At 44.5% G+C, this 19,608-nt stretch overlaps 2 protein-coding genes across 3 annotated transcripts; both read right to left on the bottom strand.

The window, feature by feature from the left end:
- Window positions 1-4,671: 4,671 nt before the first annotated feature.
- On the bottom strand, window positions 4,672-7,377 carry LOC140852204 (uncharacterized). Its single transcript, XM_073245172.1, has 2 exons — window positions 4,988-7,377; window positions 4,672-4,901 (listed from the first exon to the last, which is right to left on the bottom strand). Exons 1-2 carry the CDS (start codon window positions 5,164-5,166, stop codon window positions 4,694-4,696), a joined length of 387 nt encoding a protein of 128 aa, XP_073101273.1. The 5' UTR covers window positions 5,167-7,377; the 3' UTR covers window positions 4,672-4,693.
- Window positions 7,378-7,646: 269 nt separating this feature from the next.
- Window positions 7,647-19,608, bottom strand: LOC105052486 (uncharacterized). Of its 2 annotated transcripts, XM_029266921.2 has the most exons (4): window positions 19,258-19,608; window positions 16,650-16,772; window positions 10,512-10,571; window positions 7,972-8,110 (listed from the first exon to the last, which is right to left on the bottom strand). In XM_029266921.2, exons 1-4 carry the CDS (start codon window positions 19,433-19,435, stop codon window positions 8,010-8,012), a joined length of 462 nt encoding a protein of 153 aa, XP_029122754.1. In that variant the 5' UTR covers window positions 19,436-19,608; the 3' UTR covers window positions 7,972-8,009. The 2 variants fall into 2 exon arrangements, with proteins under 2 accessions (XP_010931613.1, XP_029122754.1); XM_010933311.4 differs by lacking the exon at window positions 10,512-10,571 and having other exon boundaries at window positions 7,647-8,110; window positions 16,645-16,772; window positions 19,258-19,596.

Here is a 19,608-nt window from a genome sequence, read left to right as displayed (position 1 = left end):
AGAATGCCCGGAGGCTGTCGACGCCCAGTTCCCTCGCCATCCTCAAGCCCGCGAGGAGTGCCTCGTATTCGGCTTGATTGTTGGAGGCCTTGAAGTCGAACCGGAGGGCGTATTCGGTGACTACCCCATCCGAATTCGTGAGCAGGAGCCCGGCCCCGCTTCCCTGAGCGTTGGAGGCTCCGTCGATGTGAAGTACCCAGGTGGAGATCGGGTCCGGCTCAGAGACCGAATCTCGTCCCGGGCCTTCAGCTCCCGACCTTAGGTCGGTCGTCGGGCATTCAGCGATGAAGTCGGCCAAGACCTGAGCCTTCAAGGCAGAACTTGGTCGGTACTGAATGTCGAACTCGCTAAGCTTCATTGCCCACTTAGCGAGTCGTCCGGATGTGTCGGGTCGGCGCAGTACGGCCCTCAGGGGCTGGTTGGTGAGCACCACGATGGCGTGGGCCTGGAAGTATGGTCGGAGTCGTTGCGCGGAGACGGTCAGGGCGAAGACCATCTTTTCCGTCTCCGAGTATCTAGCTTCGGCGCCGTGGAGCACTTTGCTGGTGTAGTAGATGGGCTGATGGGTTCGGCACTCATTTTCCCGAACGAGCACCGAACTGATCGCCTCAGAAGATGTGGCCAAGTAGAGATACAAGGTCTCCCCGACCTGCGGCTTTACGAGCAGCGACGGGGAAGCCAGGTACCTTTTCAGGTCTTCAAAGGCCTGTTCGCACTCATCCGACCAAGAGAAACCGTTCGCCTGACGCAAGGTCTTGAAGAACGGGAGGCACCTTTCAGCTGATCCGGAAATGAATCGGCTAAGAGCGACGATTCTTCCGTTCAGCTGTTGGACCTCCTTCTTGGTGTTCGGATGACGCATGTCGAGGATCGCCTTTATCTTCTCAGGGTTGGCCTCGATCCCTCTTTGAGAAACGAGGAATCCGAGGAACTTCCCCGAGGTCACCCCGAAGGCGCATTTGGTCGGGTTGAGCTTCATTCGGTGTCGTCGAAGGGTGCGGAAGGTCTCCTCGAGATCCTGAACATGGTCCGGGATCTGCGTGCTCTTTACCAGCATGTCGTCCACGTACACCTCCATGTTACGCCCGATCTGGTCTTTGAAGACCTTATTGACGAGTCGCTGGTAGGTGGCGCCGGCATTCTTCAATCCAAAGGGCATCACTCGATAACAGTAGAGGCCCTTGGGGGTCACGAACGCGGGGTGCTCCTCGTCTTCAGGCGCCATCCGGATCTGATTGTACCCGGCGAAGGCGTCCATGAAGCTGAGCAGTCGAAATCTGGACGTCGCATCCACCAGCTGGTCGATCTTCGGGAGTGGAAAGCTATCCTTCGGGCATGCTCGGTTGAGGTCGGTATAGTCGATGCAGATCCTCCATTTCCCGTTGGCTTTCTTGACCATGACGACATTGGCGAGCCAATCGGGATACGTGGATTTCCGAATGAAGCCTGCTTCGAGCAGCTTGTCCACTTCTTCATCAATGGCCTTCTGCCTTTCTGGGGCGAAGGACCTTTTCTTCTGCCTCACCGGCTTCATTGTCGGGTCGATGTTGAGTCGGTGAGTAATTGTTTCTGGAGGGATGCCCGACATATCCGCTGCCGACCATGCGAATACGTCGGCATTGGCCGTCAGCAACTCCGCCAGCCGGTGGCGTTCGGTGTCGGGCAATTGAGACCCGATCCAAACTTTTCTGTCGGGATTTTCTCCTATCGGGATCGCCTCGAGCCGCTCGGCCGGCGAACCCCGCTCTTCCTCCTCCCGTTGATCCAGTTTGTCGATTGTCAGGGGATCCTTCGTCTCGTCGCTTTGGGCGAAGATTTGGAAGCATCGTCGGGCGAGCTGTTGATCTCCGCGCATCTCCCCGACTCCGTTCTTGGTCGGGAATCGAACAAGGAGATGGTACGTCGAGACGATCGCCCTGAGGGCGTTCAGTCCGGGTCGCCCGAGTATGGCATTGTAGGCCGAAGGAACTTGGACGACCGCGAAAATGAGGGAGACCGTGCTTTGCCGTGGTTCGGTACCGACCGTCACGGGCAGGGTGATTTCTCCTTCTGTCGTGACGGTGTCTCCGACAAAGCCGATCAAGGGCGTGGAGACCCCACTAAGTCGATCAGTCGGTAGTCGCATTCGGGAGAAGGTCGAGTAAAACAAAACATTTGTCGAACTTCCATTATCAACAAAAATTCGTTTTACATCATAATTGGCTATTGTCGCCGACACAACAACAGCGTCGTCGTGGGGAGTCTGGATGCCCCGAACGTCGTCTTCTGAGAAGGTAATCACGTCGTCCGGGCGCGGCTTTTTCGTCGGCTCCCCCCCTGTAGACGTCCCCGATCCCAGCCGCTTGGAGATCATGTTGATGACTCCGACCGTCGGCTGGTTAGTCGGTGCCTCTTCAGTCGGCTGGGGGCGTCGATCGGCAGTCGATCGGGTCGGCGGACCCTTTCGAAACTTGCCGAGATACCCCCGGCGGATGAGATTTTCGATCTCATCCTTCAACTGGATGCATCGCTCGGTGTCGTGGCCGTGGCTCCGATGGAACCGGCAGTACTTCCGATGGTCGAGGCCCTTTGCCTTCAGAGGCGGAGGCCGTCGCAGGTATTCTTCCCCTTCGATCTCCATCAAGATCTGCGCACGGGGAGCGGAGAGAGGAGTGTAGGAGTCATACCTGGGACGCACCGACCTCGGAGTCTGTCGGCGGGGTGATTTTTGGATCTGTCGGGGTGGAGAAAGCCGACTATCGGCCGGGGGCCTGCTTGGTTCGGCGGGCTCCCGACCTTTTCTTCGCTTCTCCTTCGGACCCCTGGGCTCGACCAGGCGTCGGTCGGACGCTCCTTCGTCCGCGCGCATATACTTGTATGCGCGCTCCAGTAGCTCGGCGTATGTTCGGGGGAGGGTCTTGTCCAGAGAATAAGTAAATCGGGACGACCTCAGGCCCTGCTTCATGGCTGAAACCGCCATGTCTTCGTTGAGGTCCCGGACCTCGAGCGTGGCCGCGTTGAATCGCGCCACGAAGTGTCGGAGCGTCTCGTTTTCCCCCTACTTGAGGGAGAAAAGGCTATCCGACGTTCGCGGCGGCTTTCGGCTGGTGCTGAAATGGGCCACGAACGAGTGCTCGAGCTGCGCGAAGGAATGGATACTGCCCGATCGAAGACCGGAGTACCAAGCCCTGGCAGCCTTGCGAAGTGTGGCGGGGAAGCCGATGCAAAAAAGAGCGTCGGTTGCCCCTTGAATTGTCATGAGAGCTTTATAGCTCTCGAGGTGGTCGACTGGGTCGGTGGAGCCGTCGTATGGCTCCACGTTCGGCATTTTGAACCGACTGGAAATCGGCTCATCGAGGACCAGTCGAGAGAGAGGCTGGGCGGTCTGGAAGTCGACGTCGTTCGAAGACTTCTGGCCGTCCATCTGCAGTTGGGCGAGCCGGCGGTCGATCTCCTCGAACCGTCGCTCGTAGTCGTCCGCTCGTCGATGCTGAGAGACCCCAGGAGTGGAGCCTCCGGAGGATTCTGAAAGAGAGGCCGACGGTGTGCGCGGCCGCTTTTCCTTCCTCGCCCTTTCCAACGGGGAAGGAGAGGGCCGTTGAGACCGTCGGTCGTCGCGCCGTGGTCGCCCCTCCTCCTCTCCGTGGGAGCGCTGTTGAGAGCGCTCGCTTGGAGGCGACAGGGGTCGGCGCGGCCGTCGGCGGCTGCTCCTGGAAGGCATAAGTCGGGCCGCCGGTTGTTGCTGGAGGCTTTTGACTGCGTCGGTCAGTACGGTCATCTGCCGTACGATGGCCGCAATCTGGGCCTCCGTGGTCACTGCAGGATGCGGAGAGCTAGGCTCCGCCGTCGGTGGTGGTGGAGAGGCCTCTTCCCGACGGGAAGAGCGCCTTGCCGACCCAGTGACTCTCGATCGTTGAGCTCTTGTCTTTGTCATGCTGTCCCCTACCTGGCGCGCCAATCTGTTGCGGCCAATCGCCTCGTCGTCCGATCGCCGGGGAGCGTGCCCCTGCAAAAGGAAGTCCGCACTGACCGGAGGCGGCTCCGACGGGGACCCTCCGACGGTCAAGTCAGAGAGGTGACTGGGCAACAGTGAAATGCAGACAGAGAGCTCTGAGAAGGAGAGAGGGAGAGGAAGAGAGAGGAGCGAGCCTGCGTATGTGGGAGAGACGAGCGGATCGACCCTTTGCACTGTTGCCTTCCCCGGTATATATAGTGGAGCACGGTATGGCGCCGTCATTAATGGCGCGGACAAGTGAGGAACTGTCAACTCACTGTAGGCTGTCAGAGCCGCCGTGAAAACGTCATGTCGCCGTGTAGCCGTCTAATCACCAGGGTTGACCCGGCTCTCGGCGGGACAATGCCCCTAGGTAACTGTGCCGCATGTCCGTGTCAGAGCTGACAACGTCTGGCGGTCGTACGGCGGTTGGTGGAGTCGGCCGACCCAAGGTCGGTGGCCAGCAGAGTGGCGTCGGACTCCTCCGTCGGTCGGCGAGCTTCAAGTGGGTCGGCTACCGGACCTCTGGGTTCAGTCGGTCGGGAATGGACCGTGGAATGGCCGTGGTTAGCCGCTGATGGCGTCCGTTGGCCTGTCGCCCGACTTACGATCGGCCAGTCAGAGTCGTTCGTCGGGCCGTCGGTCGGTCGGTCGGTGGGTATCCCCCAACAGGTCTAGATCTTGAAGATTGCAAGCTCTCAAATGAATCAGAACCTTTTTTTAGTAACACCGCAAACAATTCAAGGCAGTACAGGAAAAAAGGAAAAAAAAAAAATCTACTACATTCTCGTGCGATGAGATGCCCATCTCCCCAAGCTCCAATAACGTGATCGAGAAATAATCGCCATGTCTGCACTGATAGAAGAATTCCTGAACATCACCTAGGGTCTCCATAGCCATGTCCCTGTTTGGCTTCATCGTCCGCAACCTCCACTACAGGCCTAGCGGCTTCAGCCCATTGTCATAGTTTTCTCTGTACACGGAATCAGAAGGAAATCATCACGCCTTCTTTACATCCCAGAACTTTTGTGTCGAAGACCCGATTTATCTATTTTCCCATGCAAATGAGCAGGATTCGAATTAAGGATAGCAGCCTTATTACCAGCTCGGATTTCATCATAGCTAGCATCTTCCCTCACCGACAAAACAACATAGTGTGTCCTTTGGATGGAACTCTTGCCAATAATAAGCATGGTAGAAGGTTATTCTACCACCCTTTCACTGGATATAGAAGAAAATGATGAGATAAAAAAGTGTAAATAATGAACCTGTGAAGATAAAAAAACTGCAGCAAAGGAGCACAGAGTCACTTGGTTTTGATGGTTATTTGATATCATGCTTGTAAGCCAAACACGCTTCCAATGACATTATTTGACATGATACTGCAAGGGATTCATGTAGTATTCTGTCTAGATGGTAAAATCACACAAGAAAGATAAAACAAGGTAGCTCAAGAATTAGATAAACAAATGAGGCAAACAATATGTTTGATAGAGCAATAAGTGGGCGAAAGAGTAGGACAATGACAAGAAGCACAAGTGGCAACGAGTTTCTGGAAACTTCCAGAAGACTGGGAAAGCTTGTGGTCTACATTTTTCCCTTTTTTTTTTTTTTACTATTCTTGCCTGCACAACATGCAGATTTTATCATCAATATGAGTAAGAGTGGACAGTGGGTATTAGTATGGATGACAAAAGAATTAAGTTAGGATCTGATCTCATAAGCTAGCATGATCAATAAACTAGCAATCAAGTTTGGAATTAATCCACCAGGACGGAGACATAGGAGTGCAGAAATTAGATGAGAGATAAGCAGGGTGGAAAAGTACGATGCTCTTCTTTGGAGGGAGAATTCCCAACTTAAAAGTAATGATGAACTTACGTATGTTCATGGTCAGGTCCTAGCTTCAGAACAATAGTGCACAAAGTGATTTTTTTATCATGGGGATGAAGTAGAATGCTTAGAAGGGTTGAATGCGTAATTTCTTTGAAATGAAAAGCCTCATAATAATGAGAGCTATGCTTCATCATAGTTTCCAAGTCAGAGTCCTATGCTACTAATGGATATGATAAATTATTGTTGAAGATGACAACAATCTGAATCACTTAACATCAAGCTGGAATGGACAGATAAAATGCACCTAGGAGTTAGATCTTATAAATACTTTAATACATTATTAAAGTTTAATAAGAAAAGTAAACATAGGTTGAAGCTAGCTATATTTCATATAAATTGAAAGCTCACAACTCACCGCATATTACTGTTCTAAATCTGGCCTGTCTTAACCAAAGGAACTTGCATCTCATAAAAGGCCCAACTCATTCTAGAGACCCAAGGATCAAATACACAAGAAAAACAAACAACATCAAATCTATACTGCAGTAAAATCATTCTTAATTCTTCATTGTAACGAAACAACAAACAATTGCATGGCATCAAATTGAGAAAAATATCTAACAGCCAACAAGCATTCAATAGATCATACTTTGACAAGGGAACTGAAGGGGAGAATCAAAACAAATAGAAGATAGAAGGCGGTGAGGGCCAAAGAGGTTGTGCTGGTGGATGGTTCACTCACCGGAGGTGAAGCGCCATCTGTGTGCAGAGCAAAAGAACAGAGGGGAGGCAGAAAGGAGTTGTTTGAAGGCGGAGATGGGCCACTAGAGGCGTAGGGACACCCACGGTTGGGCGGTCAGCGAATGAGAGGAGGAGGGGAGAGAGAAGGCAAAAAAGAGTTGTGTTGGTTGGAGGTGGAGGCCGATGAGAAACTTCCATCTGTCCAGCAATGAAGCAGCCGGAGGCCGGTCGCTGCCGGCAATGAGGGAAGAGGAAAAGTTTATTCTAACTTAACCAGAGTCTACTTCATCAAAAAAACCTAGCCAGAGTTTATTCTAACCAAGCGTTATGATTTTCACCTATTTCAGATTTCAAGTCTCTTCTCAGAAACAGGAATACGCAACACAATCATGAGATTTTCTGAACTTAAAAGGCCCAGGCATGGAATAAGCTAGATCAAACATACATGCAAGTTGCTTTGAATGATGTCCTTAAGAGGTGGTTAACTGCCGAAAACCTTCTGTCCCTTTAAAATTTTGAATATTTCACCAAGATAATTCATCATGCATCATAAAAATTAAGAGTAAGCACATTGTTTCAAAGAACTCAGCAAAAGTTGGACATAGCTACCAGACCCATATGAGCTCTCTATGGACTCAATGGCAACAGCTAAAAACCATGCCATATAACAAACTGACAATTTTGGCTGACAAAGGATGCATACTGGTTTGCTATTTGTTTGATGTTCTGGGAGGAAATTGAAGAATTCCTCAAAGGAAGCATTTAAATCCAATTAAGAGACCAGGTGCCATGGGCTTTGTCAGATCCAAGCAAACAGCAATGGTTTATACTCAACACCATTCTATTGGAAATACATTTCAATGATTATGGGGAAGCATTGGGAGGTATGAACTCTCCTACACACAAAACACAATATCAAATATCTGATCAGCCAGAAAATGTGGCCTCAGGTACCTACATGTGACTTAACTGTAAATTTATATTCAGAAGGGAAAAAAAGAATTTTTATTGAGAAAGGATATCAGTCTCATCATGGTTAGTTCCTGTTCCACTCAAATCTGAATGAATACCAATTACTCGTATGATACAGGGCATGTGAAAATTAACTAGCAGCACTTCCATCTATAAAAAGATTGGAAGATGACATAGAAACATGAGCAGATAAAATCAGCTCCTTGGAACTGTTCAATATTTCAAGGATACAAAAGCATCCATCACAGACTGACCGGTTTATTATAAGTCAAAGCATGTGATGATATGGGAAACAATTAGCCATTCTACCTGAAGTCACTGTTCAGATTTTCTACTACCATCTTCCGGGGGCAATGACATGAACTGCACTATTCTCTGAACGTAAGCAGCATCAACTCTGAACTTGCAGGCAATGTCATTAACATCCATGGGCCCTTGGTGCTCGTCAGACTTACCCTGATGAAGAAGGATGATTTGGCGCACTTGTTCAATGGTTAGAGTTCCTGGAGGCAGTGGTTTTTGCACAGCTTCTCCTTTTGAACTCCGAAGTTTTGGCATTGGTCTGTTGTATCTTTCTACTATGAAAGCCTGCAATTGAAGACTTACACACTAGTAAATAATCTTGACTTGATTCAACCAATGAAATGAAGTAATCTAATGCTCTCTACCCAAATCAGAAAACTTTTAAGACCAAATATGCCATGAATAGAAGCAAGAAAATGAGACGATGGTCTTGTGCCATTTCTGCTTAGGGAAGTTGGTAAGCAGCCAATTTTTTGCTGTATTTGAAGACATAATAACAATGCAATTTTTTCTAGACTTCTTATAACAGGAACTAGAGGGCTACAATGAAAGGACACAATGAAATATGTTCCAACAGAAGGTAACATCTACAAAATTCTTGAAAAATTGAGAATCATGGTCTATATTGCAATGTTTGGTGCAAGGAGATAAAAACAATATTCGCCTACAATCCAAATTTAACGACGAAATAAACAGTCATCCACAAGGTCCGCCAAACCGGTACCGGGGCTCATATCAGCTGGCAACTAGGTTGCTAGGGTACGGGTCCACACCATGCTGTTCCAGGGTGTACTATAAAAGAGAGGTGGAGAGGGAGGGACAGGGGGGCGTTGGGGGTGCGGAGATACAGAGGAAAGACCGAAAGAAGGGATGAAGGGGGGTATGCAATACACTAAGATGGGAGAAGTGGATGAGTCACCCCACAACCAGAACCTATGTATATTAAGCTTATGAACTGCTGTTGTTAGTCCTTCTTAGGCCCCTGAAGTTCTGCCATCAAAATAGATGTAGATTGGAAGGTACTTGATCCAGCATATAAGACCTAACAATTAGAGGATGAAATCAGTGCCTGCACTATTTCCCTGAATGGAACTATAAAAATTCACCTTTGCTACTCCATTGGGAGGGGCATCCAATATGCTAAGATAGGAGAAGTGGAAGGAAAGCTCAGAGAGCCGATAGTGCCCTGGTACCATAAGAAGGAAGCAAAGGCTAATGAGGTATTGGCTTTTGAGAACTCCATGGCGACAAACAAATTGTTGGGTCAGAAAGATGGTTAACAACAGTTATGGCATCCAGAAACAAAAGCTGGTATCTAGCATTCCATAATTTCCACCCACATAACACAATAAGCTTTTCTGCTTACATCCACATAGTTGCCAGCAAGCAAGGCCAGTAGGGAACCACCGTCAATGAATTGCAACGCTGTCCTCAGCTTGTGAAAAATAGAAGGCTAGGTTTCTTGAACCAGTTTAAATTTAAGTAGAATATGGCCCAATGCCTCTTGCTGGTGACAGCATAAGTCATAATGAATGATCACCATTGTGCTAGAGAACTTGCATGGTACTCAATCACAAACTACTTTCCACCAAAATAATTTAACTTTGGGCGCAGCAGAAACCTTCCAGATCCAATTAAAGTTAAGATTAGATGAAGGATAATGGCACGAATGACTTTGTATCTGGGGCAGGAATCTTCATTTTGTCCTCATCACACCCAACCCCCCCCCCCCCCCCCCACAAACACCCAACACACACACACACACACACACAAAAGGAAGACAGAGAAAAAGCAATTCCATCCATTTTGCCTCCTCTAGGAATGGGCTTGCTTAAGATTTGACTTATTCATTCAACATGGAACATATTGCTGAGTTTGTCTAATTTCCAGTCTGTCCAGCGCTAAAAGTTGGTCCATAGTGGTCTGTTGAGACATCAGAGTTATATTGAAGGGAATGACCTTGTGATCTAAAAGTACTGTCAATCTAAGGATTGTCAAGATTATGAATCTGTTGCCCATTGCTAATTCCCAGTGAAAGGATCCTTGAACAACATAAGCATTTGCACAAATAACCCTCCAAACAGCAGATGCCTTCCTTGGAATACAATAGCTATCCCAGTTTCCTGAAAAAATGGTAACTAGATGCCTTGACTTTGTTCCATCAAGAATGAGGATGGAGAATTAACCGACTGGCAACCATTGCCATGAATGCAACATTTTTAGGTCAAGGTCTTTGAACTCCTAAGCCCCTATTTGTCTTTGCATGGCAAACCTTGTCACAAGAAAGTAGATCCAACTACTTTTGGCTGGCAACATGGCCCCCATCAGAGGATCTAAATTATCTTTCCAACCTATCAAAGATTGAAGCAGGAATAGGGCAATTGGCGGCTAGATATAGAGTGGAGGTTAGCACAGAACATAAGAGCTCTATCCGGCCAGCTTGTGAAAGGCATTTCCACTTCCAACCATCCAAACGGCTGTTGACCTTATAAAGGTTCGGAATAAAATTGAGCATTGTCTCCGTGGCCTGACAAAGGAGCACCCAAATAGCTCCACTTCTCATGAATGGTAGGAATAGAGAGCCCCACGTGTATTTGATGTTGGACAGCAAGCTCTACATTGGGACTGAAGAAAATATGAGATTTATCAACATTTACCATCTGGCCTGAAATATCAAAATAATTACCCATAGTCATCTTGAGAATCCTAGCATTACGGATGGAAGCTTTTGCCACAAGGAGGTCACCTACAAACAGAAGGTATAAAATTTTAGGTCCCTAAGCTCCAATCTAAAAAGGTGTAAGAGAGCCAATATCCACTGATTCTTTCAATGTCCTCGACAACACATCAAAGCAAAAGGTAAATAAGAATGACAGAGGATAGGCCTCACAGAGACCAACAGAAGGTAAATAAGAATGATGTAGCCAAGATCCACCTGCCATAACCCCATTCCAACTGCCCCCCCATCCTAGATTGGCCTCATCCATTACCGCATGAGGTGAAAGGAACACTGAAAAATCCAAGATCAATAAGACCCTAATTCCAAATAAAGTATTGAAATTCTTTGATATCACCTCCTCTCTATACGCACCCCCCCCCCCTCTTCCTCTCTCCTCCGAGCTTGAAGTAAAGACATTAAAATCTCCTATGAAAAGAGTTGGCAATCTTGTAAAGATTGCACAAACTACCATGTCTCAAATTGTTTTTCATTGTAAACCATTAGTACTAGCACAAGTGATACCAAGCAACCCAGGGCTTGACATATGAAGCCACTTGCATGGACACAGACATGAATGAAATTCTAATGCATGTCCAAATGTCTAACTCAGCAAGATGGAAAAAAAGAGATACATGGGTATGTTGGATAACATATAAGTCTATCTATATCTTTAAATATTATCCATCTGATCATTAAATAGACAATGTTCAAAAAATATTGCTTGTTAAGATGTTTCAATATACATGTTTTTCATTCAAACTTTCCATTTAATTGAAGGATATTGACGAAATAATATTTTGCAAAGTTGCGTCAATACCTACAAGAACAACCAATGTTTGTCGTACCACCTGATTTGCCGCATCCCGACCCATACCCAATCAGAACCAGCACAAACACCATGTGTGTCAGTACAAGCCCTGAACTGGCCCCTATCGATCTGAACCAAGCCAAATTGTATCGTACTACTTGGTACCATCCAAAACTGAGATGCTTATCATACCATGCCAACCTGTACACCTAATTTTGGGTGATACCTTGATAAAAATTAAGAAAGGTTAGAAGCTGTCCGGGTACAGGGTGCATACCATATCATATTGACCATACCATATCAAATTGGTAAAGTACCAATACGATACTCAATACCAAGATTCTGGACCTTACCTACATTGTCAACAAATCTCACAAAAGAATTAGAGGATCAAACTCATTGGTGGAGAAGTCCAACTCTCTTCCAATCTCTAAAAGTGGCTATCAAAGAACTTCACAAGCATCCAAATGTAGACATCTCCCAGTTGCAAAGGGTTTCCCTACACTGTGGTAATAAATCCTAGGCCCAATCCTAATCACCTGACCTAAATCCTAGACTATCTGACCTAAACCATAGTCCATCCAATCTAAACCCTAGTTTGTTTTCCCAAAATCCTAATCCACCAAATCTAAAGCCTAGTCCATCAAACATAAACCCTAACCTGCCAGACCTAAACCATAGTCCATTCAACCAAGATCCTAAATACATCCGAACCAAACAGTAGTCTATCCGATCTAACCCAATCCCAATCTTAACTAACCAAATCAAACATATCTTATCCAAATCTAGCCAAACTAACACTCCTGGGTATACCCAATCTTGACCAACTAAGTCCGATCACATACAAACATGAGTTCATGACTGATCATGCCTAGATATTCTCAACCACATTTGATCATATCCTATCCAAACTAATCCAACTCTTTTTTAACATTCTCCCTAACTAACTTGATTCCTCCCTAACTTTTTTCTTGCCATGTGTCCGCCCTCATAAAATTCTAACATACTCCCTACCTCATCCTTCACCTTGGCTCTACTAGATGACAAATCTTTCATAACTGACCCTATCCATTTGGTTGCAAAATTTCTAACATGCATTGGCCTAATGTCGGTGACCCATGTTTGGATCTCATATCTTTCCTAAAGAGCTAAATAATCCTAATCATTCCTCCTAGGTCCAAAGATAGTCACAACAAGGCCATCCAATCAACATATTGGATTCTTTCTCCCTCTCTTACAACATCCTAACCATCTATTCACCTTCCACATCACCTATCCTTATAAGGAGAGAAAGACCCAATCAAATTCCGCCATCTAACTTTTCTCCTCACCCTTAAATTAAACCCTCTCCCTTAATGTTAACCATTCCCCCTCCCCACTAATCAATAGTCTTCCAAAAAAACACAACCAAATAAATATACCCTCCTTAAATCCTCGCCATCCATCTCGTTAATTCTCCAGTCAGACCCTTCAGCCTTAAACCTTGCCATCTCAAATCCATCATAATCCTAAAACCTCCTAGGATTTAATCATGACCATCAAATCAAACCCCCTCCACTTTGCGCAATCCTAGCCCTCTAAAGAAACACACTCTCCTCGAATCCTCACCATCCACCTCTTCAATCCTTTCTTCATATCCCTTAGCCAATGAAATTTTGTCACCTCAAATCCATCATAACTCAGATTTCTTAGCAGTAAATCATGGACATTGAACAAATCCCTCCCCTCAGCATACAATCCTAGCCTCCAAAGAAAACACTCACCTATCACCTCGACCCTCTGTTTGTGCCACCTCACCATATCTCCCCTCCAACCCAAGAGTAAATAAGCAGAAGCCAATTAAATCCCCTTTCCTAGCCTTAGGATTTGGGGCAACCTCACCCCTCATTAAACCCAAAAACTAGAACCACTCACCTCCATATAAATACCTCTCTCCTCTTCCAAAGTCTAACAAGAAATCATAGAAAAATTCATGGAAAAATCTCTTAGAATTAGGTCAAAATTTGGAAAATCTAGGGAAACTACCTCTCCAAAACCCTAGCCTTTCCCTCCCTCCTTCCATGCCACCATCCAAAAAACCTAACCTTAGCCCTCCACTAGCCATTTGACAAGGAAGAAAGAAGCAAAAAGAGAACCTCATGCACTTCTCTTCTTTACAATTTGCCATGCGTACATAGGAACCTAAAGATGAGTTAGGAAAATAGCGACCTCTAGGACCTCCCTATTGGAGGGCTGGAGAGGTGTGCTCATAAGCCCTTCCTCACCATTAACTAGATCCTTGCCTACAGCCTTGGCCTTAGCTAGGCAGCAACTTCATAACAAATCCTAGGGCAAATGGGAGCCTCAAACAAAGTATTTGATATGTTTCTAACACAGATTTTTGGAGCTCAACATAAGTGTCAAGGTAAAACAGTCTAGAATGGTGATCAAGCCAAAAGTAATTGATCTTTTTGAGCTAAAGAAATCCACTTCCTTTAAAACTTTCTTCCAAAATAATCCCAACAGACAAACCCTCAAAACCAATGACAGAGAAAATCCAATGTTGACCAACAGCCCATTGAGCATAGACCAAACTCCCAAGATATACTTATTTCAAGAAACATGCAAATATTGAGATCATGATTCCTTAAAATTTGCTTAAAATTATTTGAAAAGAAGGGTAGCTGTGCCTCTAAAAATTCCATGATAGAATTAACATTGGAAACTTTAGGTGGAACGGGAGGATGGGATTTACCTTTGCACCATCCAAGGTGATTACAATTGATTGGTGGGTCACCATTGTAAGCCCTTAGGCTAAGCCCTGAGGAGGTTAGAGCCATATGATTAATAGACCCAGCTTGCTCCCCCAATCAGCTATTGATATGGAGCTAGTAGCCATGGTTGAACAGGGTTGGAGGAAGATGCTTGAGCTATCTATCCTTCTTCCACCTCAATAGCTTCATGTCATGAAATAGTTGAAGTAGAAGATGATGTGGATGCTCGATAATCAAGGTACACCATCTCGATACTAGATCCTATATCAATGCCAACCTATTACCATGTTGGGCGCCCAATACGAGGGCTATTTTGGCATATCGAGTGTTGGTATGTCCCCCATACCGCATATTGGTACCACAACAGTACAATATGGTCGCTCCATACTGTCCGATTTAGTATGATAATGGCGTACCTTGCAATGGATGGCATCATAGAGAAGCATTAGATTGGACTAATGAATGCTTGGAGCCGACATAGGGCATGGCCATGGATTTCAATAGAAAGTAAAGTTTCCTCTATAAATTAGAATAAATAATTCCAGATGACATGCTTCCCTGCACTTGTGTGTTCCAAATGGCTCAGATTTGGATATGGGACAAACCTAAACCACTAGAGCATGTTGATGTGGGCCATAATGGGTGCTTTCTTCTTTTAAGTCACAGGCTCATTCTAGCACCCAATAGATTTTGGGCTTGAGACTTTCTAGGCCATGGGTTCTGAAAAGCCATCTACAATCAAAATCTTAGGCTCTGGCTATGCAGGAGATCCACAGCTATCCTTGGACCTTTTTGTGGAGAGAGCTACTGTAGACATGGCCTCCCATTGTGATTTCCATGGACTGAGCAATAACTAGATCATTATAAGCACATCTTCACCACGATGGTAAAGCGAGAGCCTCAACCATCACTCATAAGTTTGTCCACTACTATGGGGTGGTTACACGGCACATTGTGATTTAAGCCTTTTAAGGAGCCTCAAACATCCGCCAATCATTGTCATCCCCCTCCATTTTGAAATTGGGTTGGCGCGGTTGTAGAAATTCTCAAGAGTAGGAATCTTAAAAGAATCTATCCTTAAATGTGCTATCTTTTTTCTTCCCTTTATTTTGGGTTTTACTTCAGTTTCATATAAAGTTCTCTTACTTTGAAGTTTGAATATTTGACAATGTGCATAAGCAAGGCCCTATGGTTAATTATGAGCTAAAAAAGCTACGTATGCATCCCAAAATTACAAACTCAGTTCTGTCATTCATGTTCAACAAATTGACCTTAGACCTGCAATAGCCCCAACAATGAGTTCATCTATAATAGTTGGTGGTTAGTTCCGACAAGTTTCAAATTTCTAATAATAAAATAAATGCATGTTAACATATCTTGAAACCAAGTCGCATAAATTGTACAAAAGCTCATAATGAATGTGAATTGTGAATAGTAATGGAAACCACAAAAGGTTGTAGTATTTGCTCACCAAGCTGAGCTATATATTATAATTAAAAAAATGAAATCAATGAAAACATGGAATGGCAAATTATGCATAAAAAATTGATAAATATTATAGAAGTGAACAAGTAAGGTGGGGCTTGCCCCCATGGTCAGACCCCTTTACTTAGTGACTAGAGGTTCTAGATCCACAAAAATTTGGACTTGGATATTTAGTGCAAGTGGGTTCGCTCAATTCGGTACGATATGGTAAACCTTGTTCCTAGTCCTTGAGGATTGACCAATAAAATCTAACACACTCTCAAATCTCACCACCACCAACCCCCCCCCCCCCCCCCCCCCCCCCCCCCCCCCCCCACACACACACCTCCACTCTTAGCAGAAACAAAGGTCTTAAAGTAGTTGAATTGTAACTCTATTTTGCTTGAAGACTTTGGTGTTCAAGCAATAATCACAGGTATAATTCAATATGAGAAAATGATCAAATAGATACACCAAAAAGAAGACATCAATATTATATGGCACCTAATGACCAACAGCTATGCCTCAGCCAAAAGATATTGGGGTGTTAACTTTTGCTGAAATAATTAAAATGTCGCATTACAAGTGTTTCAAAATTTTCTTCTTCATAAGAGATGGTCTTGATAAGATTTCATGTTGCAACTCCTTTTTCGAGGAAAAAGTGCATACAGCTAGACAATATATCAACATATTTATATCCATGTTACATGGCCAACCTCACACGAGTCTCATATGTTAATATAACTGCAAAAGCACCTCTTTTTTAAGCTTTTCAAATCCTATAGTTATTGATGCTGACTGTTTCCTTACTCTTGTTTCCTGTAACCAAGGGTGGACAGAAAAATTCGGAATTATTAATACTATAATGGTATGGGCAATGTCAGACATTGGTAGCTTTGACTTGATTTGTGAGACATGGTATATTAAGTTCAAGGAGAAACTATGTTAAGCTAAGAGAAAATAACATAGAGACAAGTTTTACACATCTGTGACAGACAGAAACTCAAGCTAAACATGTAAGTCATGAAAATTAAGAGCTGGCCAAGAAACAGGCAACAGAGTTTATTAACTTCACCTCACCCATTTCTAGTTTCCCTCCAGGCCTTGATGTGATTCTCCCAACCATCTGCTTAAGCATTTCATCATATTTTGGATCTCGTTCTTCCAGGGCACCATTGTAATCTTTATCCCTTGCAGTAACCTCTAGAACAAAAGGATAATGATGATGTCAATATAGATGCAGCTAGTTGACATTCTGAGAAGCTTGATCCAAATGACCATGTATGGAACTAAATCTAAAGTCATTCTCAAGTCAATGTTAGGTAATGTAGGGCCTTTCGTGTTGTTTAAGGAAAGCAGTAGAGGAATCCTTTCAAAAGAAACTCAATAAGCACAACTAGATATTGGAAGTAAGATTAGTTGCACAGAATCCTGTGGCCTGCATCAGTCTGTAGAACTAACTGATAACCTAAGCTGACATTTATTTTGCAGCTAATAGCATTGCTTTCTTTCTTTCTTTCTTTTGAGTAAACAATGGCATTCTATTGTCATGTAGATTATGCTACTCAGAAATACAGGTTCCAAAAATATTAGGAATTAAGCATAATTACAAGCAAAAATAGATCAACCTATGACCCATAAACATAGCCAGTAAACCTTTTTTTAACACTTTGGAAATCTTCTTTGTATATGTGTTCCAAAAATATAGGAAGTAAACATAAATACAACCAAAACAAATTAAGCCATGTACCAACCCTTCCGACAAGCTTCAAGAATCCTTCTTAATCAGTCATTCCTATTTCAAACTACATCAATACACAGCAAGCTTTTTCAAGGCCTTCATCACAAATTCCACCCATGTTATCTTAGATATAATATCCTGTCCATTATCCTTTAGCATAGATGGAGCCCTTCTCCTAATCAAAGACTCCTTGAACTTTCCATCTGAATTAGAACTTCATCGTTGTTATTGATTAGTAAAAGCTCCACCATTCCTGTAATTTACTCACCCTTGATCTGCTATGTCCACCCAATCGTTTTCGCTTTTGTCATGATACAGTTGAGCCCATTTATTGTGTAGCATTCTGACTTGTGTGATATTGAAATCTCTCTCTTTTTTTTTCTTTTTTTTCTTTTTTCTTTTTTTCTATTTTTTTTTTGTTGTTGTTGTTGTGGGTTAGAGCATCCTTATGCCTGAAAGACGTGGCAGTCACATGATGCACCTAAGTACCCACTGTGACACTATTAGATTCATCTTTCTGTTTACCCCAATCTTGTATACAGATCTTAAATTTTTTTCTTTTTAAAAAAAAGGGAGATCACATAGCCTTAAATTTTTGATTTCTGAGGCTCAAATTCTTTTCTTTCCATGATATTTGCATTTCATAAGTCCATTTAATTCTGCAGACCTGAGATCTTTGTCTTTAATAGTTTCCACCCAGGATTTTGGTTGAACATTCAAATGTGCTTCCTCTTATCAAAGAAAGCCACATCAACAGATAGCATTCAACTGTGCCTTTCTCTGATCAACAAAGATTTTTATCATCAATACATAACATTCAGTTCATCTACAAGATGTGTACAACTGCATGGGAGTGCACAGTCAAAATTGCATACTGCTGAGATTGATCCTTCCATGCTAAGACGTTGCACATAGAAAAAACATCAACAAAAATTAATAATCAGAGTGCTTGCACAATTGGCTCCATATAAAAAGATGACCATTTTTACATAGTAAAAGGAAGAAAGAAGCAAAGGAATATAACCATCAAGAGGCAGTGGAAAATGAAATGATGCTTTATAAGTCCTAGTAGTACAAAAGGTTCGACCAGTGATGGCATGACTCATCCAATAAATTCATCTAAGGGTGGGTACCGGAAGTTCATAAGCTTTTCACACATTTGCTGCAAGTGATTCTGAGGTTCCTAGTCTTGAGTCGAAGGGAAACCATTACCAGTCTCCCTTTCATTTTGCATTTTTAGTAGAAAAAGATGCAGGAACTCATGAAAAATATATTTTCCAATTAGAATATAGCTTTTGAAAACTAAGGGGATCCCAGAAATGTATTTTAACATTGAAATTAGATTAACTTTTGAGCATCCTTTCCGTGTGGTAAGTTCCATGACTCCTAATTACCCTCCTTGTCACCTTCTTCTTTGCTCCTCCTCGTCCTCCTCCTTTCTTTACTTCTTTCTTTAATCCAGTAACAGCAGCAATAACATTCGCAAGAATATCAAAATCTTCTCAAAAGGAAGACCAAATCCTCCCATCAATCCTCAGGCTTCATATCAGCCTCAATTTCCAAATTCAAGACCTTCCATTACGCGTCTGTCAATCTATATGTCTTTGAATCATAAACCTCACTTCTGATACTACAATTTTCTTAAGAAAAGAAATTCTTGCCCTAACAATCCCAACAACTTGAACCCAGGAAAAAAAAAAATTCGACTGTAGCTCCCAAGACCTTGCCCTGTTCGCTATTTAAACTTCAAAATAACCTATTCGCGGTCCTATGAAGAAAGGAAATTAAAAAGCAAAACCACATGCCTAACATAGACTCGCCGTTTAAATCTGAACCAAGCAACAAAATCACATCATCGACTAACGAAGTTCCCCAAAAAAAAACATGAAGGATTCGCATCTTTGTTAGCTCAAAAAGCACATCAAAGGAATCGATTGCTGGTCATACCTGCATCGGAGATACCGAGTCGATCCTGGCCAACCGTTGGGGCATCCGGCGGCTTCGCCTGGGCAGCGGCCGTCGGCGACGGCGGCGGCCGCTCGGGGTTCTTGATCGGCGGCCTCGCCGGGTGGTCGGACCGGGAAGGCCGCACCCTCCCTGTAGCTCGCCGCAGGGCCTGCCCCATCCCCCCTCACTTTTCTTCGTCCTTTCTATTCTACCCTAATTATGGTGGAGGCTTCAGCTATCAATCGTGTAGAGAGAGAGAGAGATGCAGAAAGCGAACGAGCCAGGAACTGGTTGCAGACTTGCAGCGAACGAAGGTTCTAGCTCGCTATAGTGCACGTGCCACGCCCGTGC

Source organism: Elaeis guineensis, chromosome 10 (genome assembly GCF_000442705.2).
Source record: "Elaeis guineensis isolate ETL-2024a chromosome 10, EG11, whole genome shotgun sequence".
In the NCBI taxonomy this organism is placed as follows: Eukaryota; Viridiplantae; Streptophyta; class Magnoliopsida; order Arecales; family Arecaceae; genus Elaeis; species Elaeis guineensis.
This window is presented reverse-complemented; position numbering and strand designations above follow the sequence as displayed.